Source organism: Prunus persica, chromosome G8 (genome assembly GCF_000346465.2).
Source record: "Prunus persica cultivar Lovell chromosome G8, Prunus_persica_NCBIv2, whole genome shotgun sequence".
In the NCBI taxonomy this organism is placed as follows: domain Eukaryota; kingdom Viridiplantae; phylum Streptophyta; class Magnoliopsida; order Rosales; family Rosaceae; genus Prunus; species Prunus persica.
In genome coordinates, this window is record NC_034016.1 from 20,763,328 (window position 1) to 20,787,090 (window position 23,763).

General features: G+C 39.3%; 2 protein-coding genes across 2 annotated transcripts; both read right to left on the bottom strand.

Annotated features, from left to right (window-relative positions):
* LOC18768826 (pentatricopeptide repeat-containing protein At3g63370, chloroplastic) lies at positions 224 to 4,131 on the bottom strand. The gene is made up of 2 exons (XM_007200082.2): positions 742 to 4,131; positions 224 to 624 (listed from the first exon to the last, which is right to left on the bottom strand). Exon 1 carries the CDS (start codon positions 4,062 to 4,064, stop codon positions 1,131 to 1,133), a length of 2,934 nt encoding a protein of 977 aa, XP_007200144.2. The 5' UTR covers positions 4,065 to 4,131; the 3' UTR covers positions 224 to 624; positions 742 to 1,130.
* Positions 4,722 to 23,112, bottom strand: LOC18766937 (protein SPIRRIG). The gene is made up of 19 exons (XM_007201718.2): positions 22,188 to 23,112; positions 21,096 to 21,165; positions 20,684 to 20,769; positions 19,875 to 20,010; positions 19,737 to 19,793; positions 19,310 to 19,486; positions 17,852 to 18,043; positions 17,646 to 17,711; positions 17,245 to 17,359; positions 15,888 to 17,062; positions 14,925 to 15,624; positions 14,743 to 14,845; positions 13,501 to 14,606; positions 11,718 to 13,368; positions 8,531 to 11,593; positions 7,883 to 8,191; positions 7,426 to 7,732; positions 6,951 to 7,097; positions 4,722 to 6,581 (listed from the first exon to the last, which is right to left on the bottom strand). The coding sequence occupies exons 1-19, from the start codon at positions 22,385 to 22,387 to the stop codon at positions 5,406 to 5,408; spliced, it is 10,836 nt and encodes a 3,611-aa protein (XP_007201780.2). The 5' UTR covers positions 22,388 to 23,112; the 3' UTR covers positions 4,722 to 5,405.

The window sequence follows — 23,763 nt, forward strand, 5'->3', positions numbered from 1 at the left end:
TGCCCTGAAAACCTATGAAGGCTAGGGCTTGTAGTAGATATGCAGGCTTCGAAAAGTACAAAATTTTGCCATCTCCCTTTTTCTTTTTTCTTTTTGCAATCCCCCAAAATGAAAAATACAATTTGGGTTCGATACGAATTGACTAGTCTGATCCCAATTAATTTGGTGTACTTACTTTTTTTTAAAATAAAAAAAATAAGTCCTTTCTGGTCAAAATAATTTCAACTTTACTGATCAATCAATAAACAAACGAAAAGAACATAAATTTCTCCTAGTTCCTGGTGTTTACATCTGAAATGGGAGTAAATGCATGAGTTGGGTTGGCTGTAAGTATCCAGTCTGGATCTGCTGCATATAGGGTAGGGTGGTGGTCCCCACTGTTTGCCCTGTTAGCCTGCTGCATATTTAGTGAGGGAAGAAGAAGAAGATAGAGTAACCTTTTTATTTCTCTTGGTATGCTAAAATTACATTTATTTTGGCAGGCACAAGATCCGCCCTCATTAAGCCAGCCAACAGCAGAGCCAATATAGTTAGCTACAACAATTGGTTTCACATGTTTATGGATTTGCCACTTTCGAGGAAAATAATCCACAATTATTTCTGTTTCTCATAAGATTATCCCATCTGCATAACAAGCAATCAAACATTACAAATAGTGACATTGCTGCCGCGCCCGCGCGTCCCCACCCTCTAATAAATCAACTAGAAATATGGTTGATTTTGATGAATATGAGAACCTACCTGTACAGTTTCATGAACTCTGGCATTTTCCTACTATTTGAAAGTATAAGGTTTCTGAATTTACATTGAATCTCACTATGTTGTCCCATTGTAATCTCTCCTTCGATGGCTGCTTAAAAGCAACATAACCAACTCCAACAGCTCTTTCTTGGGATGCAAGGTTGGACTCAAATATGGTTTTGGAGAAGTTCTTAATGCAAGTTGAACTTAAAGTTTCATCTTTCAACCATTCTACGTTGCTCATTCTCTCTGCGCAGACGGAAAGCAGAGAACTCTCAGGTGAAACCAAAGCTCCTGCTGATCACTATTTCAATGATCACCACAGCAGTAGTAATTCAAAGACGTCCATACTTTCCAAGACAGTTCAATTTCAATACAATGTTTAACCGTCACCAGAAATCGCCACAAGAACAAATCCCATCCTCAAAATGATGAAATCTATTGGCATCCCTCACAACAAGCACTTGCCTAAAAACTTTTGAAACTAGTTTAATGAAATGATGGCAATCGCCACAAACCCGAAGGTTCTTTGTGATTCGGATAGGGGTTCCCTCAGGAGGTTTAAGCAGACCATATGCAATGGCCAGCCTTTCACTATGTCCATAAAGCATCTGAACTTTCTCTTCTTCCTCCACATTGTGCAAAACATATTTGGTTTGAGCCACATAGTCTACTTCTCTCTCCAACTTCTCAGTCATTTGAGCTAATTTTTGGTAAATCTCATTGGACTGAGGATGAGATTTGTCCCTTGCTGTGAATATATGAACCTTGTTTCCAATCTCAATCCAACTACATCCCGGATTTTTCTTCAACCCAATTCCCTTCATTCTCATCCTCACTTCTTCTACATCTTTCCATCTTCTGCTAGCAGCAAACATATTTGATACAAGCACATAATTTCCTGGATTCTCCGTGCCCAACTCTAAGATCTTCTTTGCTGCAATTTCTCCTAATTCTTTGTTAGAATGAACCCGGCAAGCACCAAGGAGAGCACACCATACTTCAGCAGTAGGTTCACTCTGCATGCCGTTCACAAAATGGTATGCCTCTTCCAAGCGATTAGCACGACTAAGAAGATCAACCATGCAGGCAGAATGTTCTGCCCATGGCAATAATTGATATTCAGATCTCATGATTTCATATATTCTTTTACCCTCATCAATCAAGCCCGAATGACTGCAGCCATATAGAAGAGCCAGAAATGTAATATGATCAGGAACAATTCTTTCACCTTCCATCTTCTTGAATAAATCAATAGCTGCCTTGCCATTACCATGCATTCCATACGCATTAATCATGGTGGTCCATAAAATTAGACTTTTATTTCTAATACAGTTATATACCTTGTATGCATTCTCCAAAGTTCCAGAGCGGGCATACATATCCACTAGCGAGCTACCAAGAGATCCTTCTAAGATGAAGCCCTTCCTAAGAAGAAAACCATGAATTTCTTTCCCTTTCTTCAAAGCAGATAAGCCAGCAACAGCTGATAGTATGCTAACAAGTGCTATAGAATCAGGTTCAACGTTTGTTTCTTTCATGAGGTGACAGAGCTCAAGGGCCTCATTTGCAAGCCCACTATGAACATTGCAAGATATCATGCTCGTCCAAGACACAACATCTTTGGATTCAATCAATTCGAACATCCGGTTTGCATATTCTATGTATCCACACTCTCCATATACGTTGACAACTGCATTTTGTAAGACAAGATCGAATAAACCTCTCCTCATAGTGTAACCATGTATTTCTTTTACCAAAGAAACACATTTCAATGCACCACAAGCCAGTAAAATACTTTCCACCATCATTGCATCAACATCCAGCCCTACCGCCTGCACCTTCCGGCACAATTCTAAGGCCCTCGTGTGACAATTGTTCTGAGCGTAGCCAGCAATAATAGTTGTCCAAGAAATGAAGTCTATGTTTGGCATCTTTTCAAAAGCATGGCCCATGAAGTTCACACAACCACACCTAGCATACATATCTATCAGTGTGTTCCCGAGCTGCAAATCAGAATCGAATCCATTTTTTATCGCATAAGCATGAACTTCCATTCCAGACAATAGATATCCTAATCGACCAGATGCTGCAAGGATATTTATTAATGAAACCAGGTCAGGTTTTTCATCAGTACTCTGCATATCATAGAACAACTGCAGAGTTTCATTATATAGACCATTTTGGGCAAAACCAGAGAGCATGGTATTCCATGAGACAATATCCTTGGCATCCAGATCATTAAAGATTATGGCAGCCTCGTCCGTTTTACCGCATCTTAGGTACATAGCAAGCAAAGAATTTGCCACGTAAATATCTAAGCAGTGACCCGATTTCATAACAGCAGCATGGATCTCCATACCAAGTTTATCAGAAAAAGAGTCCTCACAGGCTTGAAGAGCAGCGACAAAAGTATATGTGTTTGGCGTAAGACACATCCTTTGCATTTCTCGAAATAGTTCCAATGCTTCAACAGATTGCCCATTCGCTGAATATGCTGAAATAATAGAATTCCAGGACACAATATCCTCTTTTTCTTTCATGCCATCAAATAACTTCCTCGCCCCATCAAGATCATTGCAGCTTGCATACATAGAAGCTAGTGAGTTGTCAACAAATGTTACCTTATTATACCCGTATTTGATAGCCACACCATGAATTTCTGTCCCAGAGCAGACATTATTAAGCGCAACACATGCTTTCAGTATACAAGGGAAAGTACAAGAATCAAGAGGAACCTCCAAAACCCGCATGTCCCTATACAGCTCAAGAGCTTTTAAAGGTTTCCCATTTGAAGCATAAGCACCAATCATTGCGTTCCAAGTAAAAATGGTTCTATGGCACATTCTACCAAACACCTTCTCCGCGTTCAAAAGGGAGCAACATTTCCCGTACATAAATACAAGCTTAGTACTGAGAAACACAGAATCATATAAATCACAAGATTTTATCATATGGGCATGAACTTGTTGCCCTTCTGACAGAGCTTTCTTGTTCGCACAGAGCTCAAGGACAGGAGAATAAGCCCCATCTAGAGAAAGCTTAAGTGATGAATTTTGAAGTTTGAGCAAACTGCCCAGTGACTGAAAAGCTTCCTTGAGGCTTCCTTGGTCGCAAACTTCCTTCAAGGAAGGTAATTTAATGGGGTTTTGAGAAACTTTGAAGAATTGGAGAGCTCGGGTTGCCTGAGCTTTCTTCAACATAGGGACGGGGTGGACTTGTACGGCCGAAGAAGTGAAGTAACAGTGTTGGGCTGAAGCAGCCATCACAGAGGACGTGCATGGAAAACGCAAGCGCTGCGCGGGACAATACTGTAAGCACATAAGGAGCGTAAAGGCTGTGCCAGCACCATGCGCGTTTTAGAACGATGAACTCTCTCTCCATAAATTCAACGAGAGTGAACAAATGGAAACCACTCATATTTTGCTTTGTTATTCTCCATTCGGTAATAAATTTTACATTAATAGCATGTTTATTAATCTTTGTATTATAAGGAATTGAATTGAGGAGAATTAGATTCCGAATTCCTAATGAAGTTGTTTACTAAACCATATAAATTGAGGAGAGTTAGATTTCAAATTCCTATTGAAATTGTTTACTAAACCATATGAAATTATGGTAGAAATGATATTAATTACTAAAATGTCCTCATTGTTGGGTTAAAAGTAGATGACATATTTGAAAATTGTGTAAGGATATAATGGGTAAAAAAAATGAATTCATAATGAGTTAATTCTCCATGAATTAGAATACCAACTCCCACCCAAGAATTGAATTCCTCTCAAATCAAGAATTCAATTCCTAATTTTGTGTAGACCCCACTTACTTTTCAATTCATTGAAGTGAAGTAAACGCAAGAATCCTCCATAAGTGGAATTCAATTCCTGATGAGAATTTCAATTTATGATTAGTAAACACACCATAAAGTCTTATAATCGATTAGGAAGTGGGATGTAGATGTTTTTCTCCTTACCCAAAACTAAAGAAAAATGATCGAGATGTAATCAAATGCGGATGAATGTACAATCTTTAAATGTTGAGGCTCAAAATCCGAGAGAGATGATACATTTCACAAAAAGAAATGGGCAATAAGCGCCCATAATGCACTATTTCAAAAAGAATGGTAGCCAAGCCACAAGGCACACTAAACCAATTAACCGTGCCACATTCACACTGGGACGCTCGCCCAAACGTCCCATATTCTTGACACACTTTTCCGCTATACAACTTCATCACACACTGTTAGTCCATCTATTTACATAAAAAGAAACAAACACCTGTAGTAGACGTGGATGCTCCTTGTGCAGAAATGGAGAGCATCCTCCTATTCATCCTAAACGATGGCCCCAAGTCTTTGCCTTTCTTGACCAGATGCTCAACCTGCTGTAGCAAAGATCCTGATAGGCCGCATGCATGTGTGGTTTTGAACACCTAACATTAGCTTATGAGAAATTTCATCTATCCTGTCAATGCTGTATAGTTTTGTCCTGTTCCAGTCCAGTCCAGGCCAGCCCTGCTGTCGCATTTCTCCATGTATCATGAGCACCACCTCCATCCTTTTCTTGATGAGGGTGGACTTGTAAAATCCTTTTTCGGGTCTCATCTAGATTCGATAGCAGCCCCAACGGCTGAAGTTATCACATTTAAGTCAAAATTTTGCATCATCACCCCTGATTCATTGAAGCTCTCAAGCTCTCATCTGGCACTGTCCATGACAGCAAATGCCCTCCAGAATCCCCACTTAGTAACTGCTTGAGGTCATTTGTAAGGTGAAGGGAAGTAACAGGATGCTTATGAGACTTGAGCACCTTGTGGAGGACCAACCTGTACTCTGGTGCTTTGTCACTGAGGTTTAAACCCCCTATTCCGTTGCTTGTTGACTTCTGTTGGGAACTCTCATGGTTGGAGTGGTGAACCATTTGCCACACCTTAACCGCCCCACTCTGATGACCCGTTACAAACCAGTTTGTATCCAGCCAATCAGAGAATGAACTACTTGTCACAGACAGAATTGAATCAGAAGGCAGTTGAGATGTGTTAACCATTGCAAGGCAGTCTCCATTAACGCTCCAAACTGCAAGTAAAATTCCAGCTGCTGTCACAATATCCCCTGTCAAGTCATTCACATAAACTGCAGAAATCGGTGCTGGGAACTCAGGGAGCTGCCTAACAAAAACCAACGAGCTGAGATCCCATATAACAACGGTGCAGTCATCCGATCCACTCACAATCAGCATGTAAGGCTGGCTAACATGAAGACATGTAATTTTTGAGGTGTGGGCACAAAGTGCCTTCTCCAACTGCAAGCGTCTCAAGACACGGGGACCATAATTACTGATTCTCCAAACAGAAACTAAGCCATCATCACCCCCAGTGACCAGAATCTGACCATCATGGCTAACACCAGTACACAGAATCTGGTTGCCCCCATGAAGATTCTCGTGTGTGGAGAGGAGTCGGTCTTGATCATAGCTCATAAATCTTAAGCTACGATCTGGAAAACCCCATGCTACGTATTTGGTATACGTTCTTGGTTTAAGCAAACAATTTGTTCCTACGACTAGGATTTTCTCATTGACAGTAACAATCTGAGTTATGGAAGATGGAGTCTTACGTATCTCATGCGGAGCAAGAAGATACGAGTACTTGAGCGGATGAGGAAGCCTTCTGTCGACCTGCCTTTTCACATGGGGTTTGGGGAATAACTGTTTGGGTGTCTGCCCAAAATGATTAATTTGTGCTAGAATTGAAGCTTTCATTGCAGGATCTGTCACTGAGTCTATGTCCACACTCCCCTCGTATGTGTAGTGATAAAAAACATTCACAGCTTCCTCAGCCGCCTGTCAATTATCAAGAAAATTTATAATGAAAAGCATATCAAAAAGGAAAAAGTAAAGTAGAAGACGAAGTCATGGAACAGAACTACAATTAACATAAGAACACAAGTGCTCACAAAATGAGATCCAGAATCTATAAATAAATAAAACCATTCAGGTAGTATTGTATTTCACATAATTTTCAACCAACAATTTTTTTATTTAATTGACCATGTAATATCTGTTTGGTTGCAAACAAAAACACACATAATGATAAGACTTCACTGTACAATGGTTTAGGTTAGGTGCAAATTTTCTTTCCCTGCAATATCTTGGAAATAAAATAAAATGCGAAAAAATAAATTCATCAATATACACAGAAATATTACTGACCTTCCCTCTCTGTTTATATCCAAAAATGAGGTCTATCCAATGATGCAAATGTTCTGAAACATAATCAGATTCCAGTGCCTCCCTATGCTTCCTGATGAACTCTCTAGTGCTGCCTTTAGCCCATGGAGGTAAGCCAACATCACCAACCTAAAAATAGAAAATAAAGACACGTGTTTAGAATCCAAAATAAAAGAAAATTGAAAAAAAAGAAAGACAAGTGAATGGTCGATATTCAAAATCAGCACTGGCAGGTCAGCATTAGGCTAGAGGGGCTGCACACAGAACACCAACTTTCCTCTAAAATGTTCCAGTCACTTACGAGGGTGCAGTTTCAAAATTCTATTTGCTGACAAAAAGGTTGTACACATCTACAAAAATGCTAAATGCACTTTGGCCACTTAAAAGAAACTTTTGGTTGGTTAGTGGCTGTTGAACATCCGACAAATTAATTTTCTAAGGCATTAAAAAGTTTGACCTTTTCTCCTGATTGTTTCTCTCCCAAATCAAGATCGAAACGATTTTCCAAAAACTCAGGCATGTAGAAAAATTCTGGAATCAACTCCTTCACATCTGATGTGTTGCCCTTTCCAGCCGCACTGAACCAAGTATCTCTAACACTATTAAAAAGACGATCAGCATGGTCAAATTGTCCTCCCTGTAGCTTTTGATTCTCAACACTGAAAGGAGGTAGGCGTAGAAGATAAAAGAGGACAATCCCAGCACTGGAATAATGAGAACCATAATGAAATTTGGGAACCTCTGGATCATCCCAGCTCTCGTATCTGAGTAGGAAAAGGAGAAATAAGACGGATAAACAAACAGTACTGATAACAAACAGGTGTCTTTATGAAACAGGAAGAACTTCAATCAAAGAAAACACAGAACTAAAAAGTGAATTAAGAATAAATCAGTGGAATTGATGGAGGGATGACCTTTTTCTGAATTCTTCTTCACCCTCTAATGTCTGACAACCCATCGGTTTCTCAAGTCTACGAAATGTTTTTGGGTCTGACAAGTCCAGATTTTCACTCTCATAATCTGCAAGAACCCATGGAAACACCGGGTATTGGGTAAGATCACTGTATCCACGTCCTGCCAGGGTGTTGAGATGCATAAGGTATTGGAAATTGCTTATTTCTCCATTTTGCCACCTTTTTGAAAAGGATTTAGCCATTGTCTTAAATAGACGGCTACCCTCATTGCTTTCTTGTTTTGCTGATCCAGAAATGGTTGTGTCCAACCTAATGCAAGGAATAGAATCATGAAGTTGAAAATTACGGGCCAAAAAATCCAGAAGATGAGGCAAAAGATATTAGGCAAGACAACCATCAATAAACTTTTTTTTTGGAGAGAGACAACAATCCATAATAAACCAAACCAATATATAGGTAAATTTTCAGTTCATATCTTAAATGCTAATGTTCCATGATATGTACTGGCAATGATTCAACACCTCAAGTCCCTAACACAGGCACGCACACACACACACACATACAACTGCAAATACATACAGCTGCAACAATGTAAAAGCGAAAAGAACAATGAGAAAATATAGAGGCAATTGGGCATTAAATTCTTACATGCTATTCCTGGGAAGATTCATGGCTACTAGATTTTTGAAAACTTCTTCCCTTTCTTTTTTGTGGAACACCAGGAGATCATTACATCCATCCATGCTAAAAATTTCAACAGCAACAGGACGCAGCTGGTAATCACGCTTCAGAATCTCATGAACACTGTTGAGTTTCCACATGTTCCAAGGATGAGGTAGATTACCACTAGTACACACTTTCTCCTTTCCCCATGCACCACCGTTATAGGCCCACGCTCTTCCCCCAACCCCTGACTTTACAGTTGCTCCCCAAGACGAAGTTGACTTGGATTGGAAATCCATACAGCCTGTAGCATCTTTCTTTACACCCAGAGCCTGATCAATAATAGAGAGTTCATCTTCGCATTCCTTTTCACAAATGCACCCAGAGTCGTCAATATAAAAATTTTCAATAACATACAGAGAAAGCTCGCCTATTAAAAATATACCATCATGCTTGTCAAGACCCACAACTCGTTCACAGTTATATCGAAATCGTATCTTTTCAAAAGGTTCCAGATAAGGTCTGATCAGGTATTCCCCATTATCATGAAGTTCCTTGTCTGATTTATCATCTGTAACTTTGACATCATCAATTCTTGCAGAAGAAGATTGCCTTGGGGACCCTAGGTCAGATCTTTCTTGTACGCTATCATCAAGGGGCACGGACGCTGCACTAGACTTGACACCAAACTCAAGTGCAGAGTGCAGACTTGCTTCATTGATGCTACTAGCTCTATCATCATTCCATTCATTCGTAACAGAAGCAACACCTTTGACATTATCCGGTTCTTTAAAAAATGATCCATCATACAGCTCACCATCAAGGCCATTCTGTTTGGCACTATCAGTCAAAAGTTGAAAGAATGATTCGGAATCATTATCCGAAGCATCCAAATCGTTCTCATTTTTTTCTTTCGACGGCTCTGCTGCCCCTACTTCAAATTGTCCATCAAGAACGTTTTGGATAGTATCAATTTTCAATTTGCAGCGCTCCAATTTTTTGCGCATCCTGTATGGACCTTCAATTGGGCAAAGTTGCCACTCAGGATCTTCAGTAACAGAGGATTTTCGCATTGGGAATATTCCCCGCTCATGAACAAGTTGTTGGAGATGGGTTTGCCACTCGCTCTCAGCATGCAGAACCCAACCATACTTGTCTTGACGCACAACTCTCAGCTCGGTGGACATTGCATCGCGCACCAATTCCAGTGCATATCTCCGTTCATTCACCTGCTCCCAGTGCTTTAGATCTGACTTTGATGTATCCTTTGATTTTCTCCCCATTTCTCTCTTGCGACGACCTTCCATAGCTTTAATTCTCACTCCGGGAAATTTTGATGATCCAGTAATATACTGTACCCACATAATGGCAGCACACTGCTCAAGTACTTTATTCACCATCAGTTCAGAACTCTGAAGCCACTCAAAGAAAGCAGATAAATTTTCAGTCAATAACTTGTCAAATCCCCCATGTAGCACATCCAGTTGGTGCCCTTGGTTTGGTTTAGAGACCAGTAAATCTTCTAGAGCTACCCGGCGATGCACCAGGAGATACTTGACAATATCAACTGCCATGTTCTGTACATTCTGCCTCTGGTCTCGGAGCAGAGATATTAAATTCACACAAAGACAACAGTTTATGTCGGTATCCATATTGATGGGACAGAATAGAATTCGCCTGTGAGCAACTAATAACTGTAACACTGTGTAGATATCAATTCCTGAATTATCATATGAAGAGTTAGAGGACAGTCTCTTCTTTGGTTCGATGAGCAAACCTAAGCACGAAAGGAGATCATCTTCTCCTATTATAGACAAAAATGATGGCAGAAAACAATACAGTATCATACGATTTGTATTTTTAAGAATTGAATGTACATAAGCATCAAGTTGCCTGCTCCCTCTTCCAATAGATAAGAGACTCTTTCCACTGGGAGTAGCTTCTTCAATCCGCCCATCTTTATTTGCTAATTGTAGCATAGATAATAAGAACTCCAGCGTCTTTAGTACACCAGAGGGTTGAGGAAAAGCGCCCATATAGGCACGATCTACTATCATCCAGCATAATGAATCCAAATTTGAGGACCAACGACTTTTATCCAGCTTTTTCTCATTTTCTTCATCATCACGCAAGAGACGTCTCTCTAGAAAGTTCATCAGTCTGCTAAGGCACAAGCCCTGAAATACTAACATGGAATCTGCATCAACATATAGTGGAACACTTTCCAATATGCCCTCTATAATCTGTGATACTTTCATTTGCTCGGTCACAAACTCAGAAAGAACTTCTGCAATAAAATCTAAAACAGCAGTAGCTCCAGCAGAACAAGGACCACCTCCATAGCCAGCATCATCCATTTCAAGAAGCAGTTTTGGACTAGCTGCGAAAAAGGTAGTTGCAGTAGAAGGCCCTTGAGAAGGAGACTTCATTTCTGAAGACGGATCAAATTCAGTAGTAGTCGCAGAAGAATCAATGGAAGGAGAGGCAACTATGGGAGATTTGAAGTCATTAGGGCTTGCACTCCCCAGCCAAGATGTCAATGCTAGAACAGGAGAAGGCGAGGGTGTGAGTGGGAGTCTATAATTAGACTTCTCCGATAAATTGGGAGAATCAAGCATGGTAAAAGATGCAGAACTCTGAGACTCTGTTGGTTTAATGGGCTCCAGGGTGATTTTCATGTTACGGAAGCTAAATTCATTCGTGCTGGAGGTGGCAGACACCTGGTCAGCATTGTCACCATCTAAGCTCTGAACAGCTTGTGCATCGTCTTGCACTGTCTTGTGTAATTCCTCCTGGGCTGTAGTAACCTTGGTATCTGCTCTATCATCAGCCCCAGAATTTAGGGGAACAGCAGTGTCTTCAGAACTTGTACTTACCTGACCAGGAGGGAAGCTTCCAACACTAATGGAGGTTTTGGCAGACTGATCCTGTTCATGTGGCAGGCTAGAAAATGTGTTCTGTGAACTACAGGTATCATCACAATCATTCAAGTTCTTCTCTTCTGTCTTTACAGAGAGTTCCTTTGTCATCTTTACCGCATGGGCAGCTCTGCAAGACACCGGATAATGAGTTGAGTAAAAGAAAAGGTTTGAAAATAAAAAACTGTAAAATTCAGGAAAATAAGTCAAAACATATCAATATATCAGAGAAGATTCTGAGTCCCATTACAAACCTGACACAAGAAAAATATAAGTCAATGCAGGTTTCAAGAAATTCTGCTCGTTTGCAAACAGAAGTGAAAGGGGGGCACATTTTTGCCAAATCAACCATAAATCTCAAGACTGAAGTAGCAGCAAAAGGGGCTGATGCCTCCCCACCCATTAAGCGGGCGGCATATGTTTTATGCATCAATGCTTCACCTTGAAGCTCGCCAGCCATGTCTGCATTTCCATTCACAAGTTCTGCCACAAGGCCAGCACCAACCTGGGAAAGATTACCAGATTGGTGAGCAAGCATTGACTGAATGCTCAACCTGTCAAACGTAGATTTTGCCATAGTAATAACAGATTCCAACAATTCTACGAATTTCAGTTCCACATAACTTCCATCATTTGGCATAAGGGCATGAAAGTCTAGCATGCGAACTTCCGGCAATCTAGGATAGACAGACCTGCCAAATATCAGACAGAACAAAATATAATATATGTCTGGGGAATCATAGAAACTTGGAAGCACCCGGGCCAAGCCTTGGTAACCTCCACTGGTGCGAAATTTTAATGCAAATGTCGGGGATGAAGTAAGACAAACACCAAGAAGAGTCATGATCCATCTCATACTTGTTGGGTGAACAGATTCGTCTAGAAAATATGTAATCAATTTAGACGAAACAATCTTATGCCACTGCTCAAGCAAATCTTCTGATTTAATAGTTACTTGCAGATCAATAAGCATCTCAAGCAGCATGTTTCTCACAATTACATGCTTTCCCATGGCCTCGCGCGTTATTGGATGTCGGGGTGTCAGTTCAGGTGGATCAAATGTCATAATCACAAACCTAACCACATGTTCTAGTTCAGATGACAGAAACCCATCTTCTAAAATGACACCAAGCAATACAACTAATTTCTCCAAAACAGGAACTTCAACATCACCCCGCTGTAGAGTAACTAGTAAATGTTGAACAAGGTTTATTCGGCGCAGAACAGTAAGGTTATGGTTTCTGTACCAGTGCATGGACACTAGATGCTCTAGAAAACCAAGGAGTGCAATTTGAATTGAAACCGGAGCCGTCACCCACAATGTCCAATCCAACAGGACATGTTCAACCATGTCTTCATTTGACAAGACGATGCAATTTGAGGTTTCAGCGGGCATATCAGCACTTTCAAGCTCCGAAATATGACTGAATGAATCTTTTTGTGCAGAAAAATCATCCATGTCTCCTTGAGATCCAGCTGAAGAAAATTCTTCCCGGAACCTGGACAAATGAAGTTCCTCAAAACTGGTTTCCTGCATAGTTGTAGCTGGCGACAAATTAGTACGATTATATTTCAACTTCCTTGGTTCCGAAAAAGATGCTTCACAGGCAGCAATCTGGAAAAATATCTCAAGAGACTGCATGTCAAATAGTGTCATTCGCCGACGCAAAAACAGAGCCAATAAATGGTATCCCCGGCATTTCTGCATGTCTCTCACATTCTGAGGATTCTGATGAAGAGCACAGGCCAGTAAAGTAAGGGCCATGTGCAGCATGTCCCTAGTCTCAGCAGCCTCAACTAAGGCCAGGATAACTGTCATCCCACCAACTGGGCAAATAGTATCACCAATTACACATTGCCTACATAGGTAAATATCCCCATGAAGACGCCCAAAACGGGGTATACCTGCAGAAAACTAAAAATAAGAACAAACAAAATAGACAAAAGAATTCTAAAATCCGAGTTCTGTCTTTTCATAGATACAATCATATTGATGTACAAATTTAGATGCAATATGCAAGGCTGTCTTAAACATACCCCCAATAGGAGAAGCAGCGGCTGACATTGGATCAACTAAATTGAGCATGGATAAATCCCCTGATGCTCGAATAGCTTCTGCACAGGTTCCATCAAATGCAAATATAAGCTTCTTTCCAGAGAGCTGTAAAGAGAGATTACCTAGTCTCTCCAAATCCCAAACAATTCCACTGCCATCTGCCTTGGAATCTCCTTGCTTACTAGCTATGTCAAGTTTCTGTGTATGAGAAGCCAAGGTCAAGTCTGCATCTAATGTATCTAAGATAGCCATGCTACCGCCGCCGCATGCTGTGTTAGGGACAAAGCGAAGAAGATCTGTGTCTTGGAAGAGCCCTCGATATCCTCGACCAAGAATGTACATGAAACAAATACAACCTGAGGTGAGCACCTCCTCAAAAAGGTAGCAGGAACGGACCTTCCAGGTCAAGTCACTAACTCTTGCACAAGTAACCGGGGTCCCCACCGTTACCTGCAAAGGTTTTCCAACCGGAGATGGAGAATATCCTAGTTTCCCAGTGTGTCTCAGCTTTCCATCAAGATACACATAAGCAACACTGGCTTGGAACAGTCCAGCAAGAGCATTTGGTTTGCTATGTACAACTGCAAGGTGATGCCACCTGCCTTCCTCAAGTTCTAATCCTGAAAATGATAAGGAACAAGAGTTGCTGGTTGCAAGGGTTAGAACACCATCCTCCTGAAGATAAAGTTCGGCATAGAATGTATTTTCATCATTTGCTGCACCAACAGAAAATATCCGTAGAACATGCCGCTCGTGATGTTGCCCAGCAGAACTGCTCCGCCTCTTAGAAGGACCAGCTTTGGACTCTGGTTCTTTAACCGGCAACTTCAAGAGATTTCGAAACTGAAACCAGCAGACAAATGAGTAACCAGCAGCTGGAGGCCATGATCTTTCTCCCAGAGAGACCTGAATTGAAGCGTGACCAATCTTGCTCATGTCCATTGCTACAAATGGTGCCAGAGAAATATTTTCTGAATCCTCCATGAGAATTAACCTTTCCATCATGTCAACAAGTATACGACCTGACTTCATCAGCCTCATTTGCAACACATAACGAATAAGCATTCGAAGTTCTGATGCAGATAACCTGCCACCACATATATAACAAACCTTTTTATACAAAATTAACAAAATCCCACCACCCTTAATTGCTAAAACTCAATTCCCACAATGAGAAATGGAAAGAGAAAGTAAATAATTCCAATACATGACGCAATTCCTACCTGTATGCCCCAAGAACTTCCACAATCTCCAGAGCATATTTAAGTATTGGGGATGAGCTCAAAAGAAAGGGTTGAATGGTTTCCAACAGCAGTTCTATGCAACCTAAAAAATTTAGAAAGTACAAAGTGAGAACACTAGACATTAATTTAGAAAACTAAGCATTGAATCATTTGATTCGCACCTACAGAGGTGAGGTTTTCCTGATTGAAGGGGCCAGAACGAGCAAGCCTTTCAATAAGGCTCAGCACTTCAAGCTGCATCTTTGGAGTAAAGAGCAGTAATGAACGAATAAGAACTCTAACAGCACCGGCATTGAACACTCGTTCCTTGTCAGGATGAAATGAACCTGATGTAGTCATTATTGAAAAACTTGATGACTCATTATCAAGAACATCAGGGGATGTAACACTTTCTGATGTCAAGAATGGTGGAAGCACGATTTCAAGAGCTAGTTCAAACAATAATTGTATGACTTGCTTTTCACAGTCCACACTAAGTAAGCCAGACTCCAATAGAAGATCATAGAAAGTTTGGGATGATATAATTGTGTGCAACTTTGTCCTATTAACAGCATTATCGCACACTCCAGCAGTCACAACACGCAACAAATACGTAAACACCTTAATGTAGACCACTAAAGAAGACTGATCTGAATGCTCTCCATCACTTTGGAAACTATGGAGTGTGGTAAGCAGAAGAGAAAACCCAGTGGCTTCACCAAACACTCTCTGAGCTGAATGATTAACTCCCAGAATACGCCACAAAGCCCCCATAGTGTCACATTTTGCATCACTTTGAAGCCTGTATTGAGATCCCGAAACACTGGTAACCATTTCACTTTTTAGAATTTCAACAATCACACCTAATTCTTCAGGATGTGCCTGGTGGAAAATGAGAAACATAGTTATTTGGACAATAATGAGCACAAACAATTAGGGAAAGCAACTACTATTCTGGACAACAGCTTCTACTATGACATCCAGAGACTCCACATTTTGAAAGTTCTCGATTAGCCACAAATTTTTATTTCAAAAAAGTGTGAATAAAAAGTTAATCAGGGATATGAAGGAGCAAGAATTGAATGCAAAATCACAGAACTTCAAAATTGTACTAGAGTTACCCAAGATTAAATAAGTTCACAAACCTGGGTACCATCTTCAATGATCAAACATGACAGCACCCTAAGCACCCCTGAACGGTGTATATCAGACACAAGAAAAGGGAGAACCGCAGTTACACCATTAGCCAAACGGAAAGACGATTGATTAGTTTCCGCTTTCTTTAACAATGAGACCATACAATCCCACGCAATAGCAACTGTACCATCAACTTCAAATATAGGAAGCTTCCCTGAACCAGATTCCATAACTCTGGGTGATGAAATAATGACATCCTTATTGTCCAAGTGCTTTTTAAAGCTGCTTGAGCTGGACTTTCTCTCCAACTGATTAGAATTTCCACTTTGATGGTCTGAACCCAAAAGTAACTTGTGCTGCTTCAGCTCATCCAACAAAACTTCCAGGACACCAACTTCTCGGAGGACCTTTTTGTACTGCTGGTCAAAGGATAAAAGTTTAACAAAGAAAGAAAGTATGGTGTGCTTTAATTCTGATGATATTGGTTGCTGCAACAAGCAACAAAGTGAAAGTAATTCTTGCTCCGGAACGCAATTCACAACAGTCACAGCATACTCAAGAATTTTTAAAAGTATGTCTTGCAAAGATGGAGGAAAACCGGCCATATTTAGGATGAAAAGTGGAACAGTCCGTAACTGCTGGCACAACTTGTAGTTTTCAAGATGACTTGAAAATATTTTGAACATTCTATTTAGAACTTCTGCTTGCAACTCCCTGTTATCTGCTTTGAGGAAAATGTCCTGCAACATCTGAACTGCTTCAAGGTCTTTAACTTTATGATTGTCCTTTTCCCAAACTTCATCAGCCAATCTGTCTGAAGATGGTGTACGACTTCTGCTATGGCCACCAGACCTGGTATGAGAAGATTTCGAACCTTTGCCAGAATATCCTGGAGATTCAGTTGGGCCAGTTTGCGCTAGATTAACAAGAACATCAAGCAATCGAGACAAAGTGGGAGAAAGTTGTTGGGTTAAGGGGTCCTTTTCTCCCATGGCATCCTGCATGTCTACAGCATCCAGTGCATGGGAACCGGCTGAAGCAGAATTTTGGTCTGAAGATCTAAATTGAACAGAATGGAACCCCTGACTCTTAGCAATCGAGGAAAGTTTTAAAGCAAACTGAACGAGGAACTGATAACCATGGGCATTATGTATATCCTCCCTAAGCCTGACACCACCAGCCTCTACAGGCCAAAATTGTATCAAATCAGAACCAACACAATATTTAAGCTACAGGAAATCATAATAAAAGAAATACAGAATAAGGAAGAAATATTTAGTTCAACTCCCAGGACTAATAACAATTCCCCCTGCTAATCTAATTAATCTAATTCAACCAAAGAAGGAATACTAATAAGCCAATTACCAGGCCTATATGACAATTCCACACATTCAAGCAACAAATCCACAATGCCCATAGTGTATGTAGAATCACCACAATCAGGATTGAAATCTTTAACGGCCATTAAAAGAACTTTTATCTGCACAGGGGGAACAGAGAATCATAGGGTCAGAATAATTTTAAAAGGATAACAAGAAAACCATGGATCAAGCTGTGATTATTAATAAAAAAAAGTCAGGATGACCTCTCTAGTCGTCCTCCACTAGCTTATGTTACCGATAAATATATTAAACTATATGTTCATTCAACATTAGTGGTATGTGGGACGCATGCATGGTCAGTTGACAAGGCATGTTCAGCATATGTAACCATGTACCAAGACAATATGTACCAAGACAATGCATGTAAATTAAGAATTACCATACCAGATGATGTTTGCGAATATATTTTGCTGTGCTCCCATTGTCATTGACCAAAAGAAGACCAAGAATCTAGAACAATAAGCAGAAGTTAACAACATTAAAATCCAAATACCAGGTTCCAAAGCTAATTAAATATTCTGTTAGTAGAAAATGTTGTTATGCAACTATGTCTCTACAAATAGAGCAGGAAATATGTGCAACGCACTTACCTGCATAGCATGTCTATGAAGCTGTATGATGTGCACCAGAACCAGGCCCTCCTTATATCGAGAGAAGACTGTCAAAGAGCCATTCGCAACCATCTGAAAGAGCAACTGAAGTGAATCGTCCTCAATCAAACTTTGTGCTGCCAAAGGATGGTTTGCCAGTGCTTTCATAATATGCACAACACTCCCCTCTACCTGCATAATTATAGGTTAGAAACAAAAAATGGATGTTCAAAATGTAACATGGATCGATAGCAAAACAAATACAACAGGGTTGAAACCCCAAGTCAAACTTACAGGAAAAACTTCAAAACTAAAACAACATAAATATATATACGGTGCAATGCAATTAAAAAGTCCAAAATTTGTTCTGATAATGTAATAAAAGGTTTGGGCTAATAAGGTAACTTATAATGAACAACGCAATAACAAGCAAGCAAGACTACTGTAAGTTCAGTAGGAGAACTGAAAGTTCAGAATTCAAGGGAAAAGGGTACGATATTAAGCAGGCCAAAGATGTCCAAAGATAAGATTTGACAAAACAATAAAGTAAGACTAGAACGTAGACATATATTTTTTGTAATATCTTCCAAGGAAACATTGCTTCAAGAACAAGTCCAAGAAAGTCACAACTTTAGCACTTTCAGAAAAAGCTGTACTATACACCAGATTGATAACAAGTTCTTGACTATTTAATTTCTCACAAATAAAGCAGATGCTAGAAAGAGTAATAAATTATGGTCTCAATATAAATAGGAGTAAACCTCAAGAGAATACCATATTAAGACAGATCATGTCCAAAGTTTGCTCCTTAATAATCACAATTTCTTGCTTTGGGATGCCTAGGACAAAACAGTTGCCTATAACTCTGAAGCACTATTTGATGCATCGGGACATTACACAAGCCAAAGGTCCAACATTAAGTAAAAAGACAACAATTTTTCGAAACTCATAGGTGAGGTTTAGTTCAGTTGTTGGAACACAATGTCAGACACCAAAACCAAATCAGATGTCTCACGTCTAGTTAGGATGATGAAAATTAAGCCACTACTATTATTTCATATACCAAAGATAATAAAACAACAGCTAAATAATACCCTCTAATCAGGATGAATGAAAATCTCCTTTCTTTTTCTTCTTCTAATCTAATGATGCATTTATGCTTATTGTAAAGCAAAACTCTACTGGTTGTAGTTTCTTTTTCTTCTTCTAATCTAATGAGCAATATACACCTCAAACAGGGAAAATGAAAATTTCAGTAACATCAACAAACCAGGGCAGGTTCAAGAAAACAGGATGCTTGAAATTGCTACAAGGTTCTACTTCTACCAAACACAGCACAACAGCGATCAAGCCTATTATATTGTGTATTCAAAATTGAACTTTGCATTCGCATACATCCATGCATATACTTATACCCATAAACATGCATGGTTTAGTGTACCATTAAGTAAAAGCTACCTCAAGCCGACGGACTTGACTGGCATCACCATCATATTTTTTCTCAGCTAAAGTTGGTTCTTCACAATCAGTAGCCTTTTGATTTTGATTGGCTTCATCAGGATTCAGAAGGGCATTGAGAATATGAATGAGACAGCACAATATCCCCGAATCCAGGAGAGATTGCTTATCAATAGGCTGAAAGCACCAAAGATAGAGTACAGTGGTGAATAAAAGGAAACAAGCATGAACAGATCCCAAACCTTTAAATAGCCAACACATACAAATTTTTATGACAAATTTACAATAACGATTTAACAAGTATTCAAAATCTCCAAGAATACAACTACATCCTGAGGACAGGGTTCATGAAAAGACAAAAAAATCATTTAAGAACGTCACAACCAAAGATTTATATCTCAATCTAGTGAAAATTAAGAAAATTTACCCCAGAAGCAAGGACTTGTAAAGCAGTTAACAAATTTGAACCAGGACTGATGTCATCCTGCACAGAAGTAAGAATATGACTTCATGAAACAGATCGGAAAAACAATGCCAGCACACACTAAAACATCTAAAAACCAACCTTTGTGACTTCTGAAAAAAACTTCAGTACTTTTTCTACATCCAAATATCTTGTTCTGCTGCTAATTTTTAGCTTCTCAATATCTGTTACAAATGCTCTTCCAAGGACAAATGAGAATATATGTGTTTCAACTAACCTGTGAGTCATCAAAACTTGTAATGTTAGTCTATAACAAAAATTGTGTTTCTTTTTTCCAGGATACAAGCTCAATAAACTCAAAATAAGATAAATTGCAACTTACAGTTATATAAGTGGCAGAATTTCATTTTTACTAAAACAGGAATTCATTATCTAAGGTTAGAAACTACTTAAAAAATTCAAACAAAACCATGCATCTCCATGAAATTAAAATTAAAATCGAATAGAGGTTTCCAACTAGACATAAAGAGATTTTGGTAAAGGGAATCCAAGCAATGAATTGAGAAAAACAAATGTAAAATGGCACCGGTGATACAAGGAAAATAAAGTGGAGTAAACAGCCAATACTTTTCCATCCCAACTTCAGCAACACAAAGTTGCTGGTAAATGCTGGAACTGATCTTTTTTATTTGCAGTGGCACCAGGAAGCAAATTCAGTACACACATAAACAATAAATGAGATTAACAAGTAATCGACAAGAATTGATTCTTATTAAAGGAGCTATTTTGTACATAATTTGCATCACTATTACAGAGGAAAATTGACCCACAGCAGAGGTAATGTTATCGCAACTATATGAATCATAAAATTACATCTTTTTTGTTATTTTTTCCGAGAAATTATCTACTAATCAATGCAGCAGATAAGAAAAGGAGAAGAGAATACATACATGGTAACTAATTGAGTTACATTTGCATGCTGCTTTACTAATCTACAAAAAACATCTACAGTTAAATTCAAGGCCGCTTCTTTCTCCTGCATGTACAATTAAGAAAAAACATTAGAGCCCATAACTTTAAGCTGATGAGGGAGTTAATTATAGATTTTATTTTTGGAGCAGCCCTATAAATAGATCATAATGTAACTATTTGAGGACAGACTTAACTATCATATATAATTTCAAACCCCAGACTCCCTCTTGCTCTTTCTCTTCTCTCTCCTTTCCTCCCTCTTCTATTTCACACACACTCTCTCTCTCTCTCTCTCTCTCTCTCTCTCTCTCCCCCCTCTTTCTCTCACTATTGGTTGTGCATCACAGTAAAACAGAAGATAACACAAGGAGTAAATAATGAAGAGCAAACCTTTTCAGAGCTGGATGACCGGAACTCTTCCCAAAATCTCTTGAAGTCCAATTCCAATTCATGTTTGTCTCTGCTTTCACAGGCATGGATGTTAATTATCATTTAATGTTCCAGTATGAAATTGAAATATAATCTACAAACAACTGACACCATGGCATCCTTGTTCTAAGATTTATAAAAACATGCAAGTCAGAAAAAGTTAGTGCTGACCCTCAAAAATCCCTGTCATATATGTGCTAAAAAAAGATATCATTAACTCTTTTCTTTGGTCCAAGAAGCTGGCAGTAACTTTTTGTTACTTCTTATTCCAATCCAACCATGTTGTGGAAAGCAGAAATTGACAGTGGCATCCTTCACCCATACTGTTTTTTATAGGACTTCACCCCTATTGTTTTGTAGGAACTATGTATGAGCTTATGTGCATATATATGTTCTCTGTGTGTGTGTAGACTTGCTTCTCTACCCGCCGAATCCCCAGTTGTTAGCACACAAGCTATCTGCTATGTTCTACACATCCAAGGACGGCTACATTGGCTGATCATATATCAAGACGAGGAAAACCTATAATGACTTAGGACTTGCCAACATAGTGCCATGAATGTGATGAAAATGACATCAATATAACAATAGCCAACGCAATGCAACCAGAGGCTACCACTCCTGCACATTATAAGTTAATTGCGAAAGAAAAAACTTGTATGGACAGCAGCGGCAGACCAGCCAAAGGGTGAGGGTAGAGGAGGCAAATCTAACAGTCAAGCAATTGATCAAACACCAAGCTGCAATCCTTAATTCAGCAAATCCTCATCGCCGCTCACTTACTCAAAAATATATATAAATTAAAAGCTTCCTTATAGTGCACAATATCATTTTAGTATAATCATAGTTGATTCTGAACTTCAAAATAAAGAATATAAAATTAAAAATCACTCAATCTAACACCTAAAACCCATTAAAACCCCCACATTAACAACAAATAAGTAAATAAATAAAAGCCAATGCCGTACTGAAAACCAACCAGTTTATTATTATTAACCAACAAAACCCGCAATTCAAATAATTAATAATTGAAAAACGAGAAAATGAGTAGACCTTGAAGGAGAATACGAGCCGTGAAGAGCTGAATTAGCATTGTTATTGGAAGAGAGAGCCGCCGCCGACGACGAAGAAGAAGAAGCAGTGGCAGAAGCAGAAAAAGAAGACGACGGCGATTGAGTGAGACCGACCTTCTCTCTTAAGTCCTTAAGCAATGTTCCCCATTTCATTGTTTTCCCTTTCGATCCCTGAAACATGCACCTCCTCTCTCATCCGCCGCACCAGATCCAAGCTCCTCTAGAAGGATCTGATCCAGCCAAAAACCTCCCGGTCCCGCTATAATTCCTCCCTCCACAAAAACACCAAATAATCCAACCCCAAATTCCAGGAAAATATTTTCCCGGAAAATGAAATAATTAGGAAGCTAATAATAAATGTATTCAAATGGAGCGATCGAAGTCGGGTCGGGAATCGGAGCAGCAAGATCCGGAAACTCGAATTTGATTTCGTGTTATTTCGGTTCTGAGCTTGATGATCCTGTGTTCGCTGCTCTTCTTGGTTTCTTGCGCGTTTCTTTCTGTTCTGCAATGGATTTTTTTTTTCCGGATTTCGTTCAATTCTTTTTCGGGATTTTTTTGTTTTTTCGTTTTTTTTTTGGTTTTTGGGTTTGAGAGACGAAAAACGCGGAATCGCGGACTTTGGTTGAGAAACAAAGGCAAGAAAAAATGAATATCTCTCTCTCCTCTTTTTCTGTCTGTGCTGTGCTTGTTTTCGGACGGCCTCTCCGCGCCTTGTTCGTCGCTCCTTTCTATATCCTTCACCCTTTCTCTTTCTCTCTCGCTCTCTCTCTCTCTCTCTCTCTCTCTCTCTCTAAAATATTCAAACAAATTAAAAAAACAACAGTATATTTTATACACTCCTCCACCACGTCAGCGTGGGATCCACGTCTCCCAGCCTTCCACGTGGCGTCTTGAGATTTACGTGCAAGACGTGACTGCCTCTCCTCTCTCTCTCAGAGTGCAACAAAGCAAAACAAATGGGGAGCTTTGCTTTGCAAATAATAGTTGCTTTTGAGAGGTTGGTTGTTATATTTTTTTATGTTTATTGTTGCAAGCATTTAATTATTGATGTAGCTTTTGTTTGTGCCTTAATGGCAAAGGTATAGCTTGGTAAGCCTTTTTTTAAGTGTTCGTGGTGTACCTTTTCTTTTATTTTTTCTGATTTTCTTTTCAAGCTTTTTGATCTTACCCTTACGATATGAAGTGTGGTCTTGCTCTTATAATACTACTTCATGGTCAAAGAAATAATCCATATCTCTCTTCATTGCGAGGTTAGAATAATTCTTAAAATAAATCATAATTAGTGTTTGCTTGAATTTAATATAAAGTTATTTTTATTTGAAAATAAAAAAAAGTGATAAAATCACCATACAACAATTAGATTGTAAAGGAACATTTTGATGGTATATCTTAACAACTTATGACATGATAGGAATGCAGATCCGACATGTTTCGAGGGGTGTATTCAATTGAAATTTTAATAGATTGTAAGTACATGATTTTAATGTAATGGATTTCAGCCGGATTTGTAATTATATGATTTTACTCATGATTTTAAGGGGGGTGTATTCAAT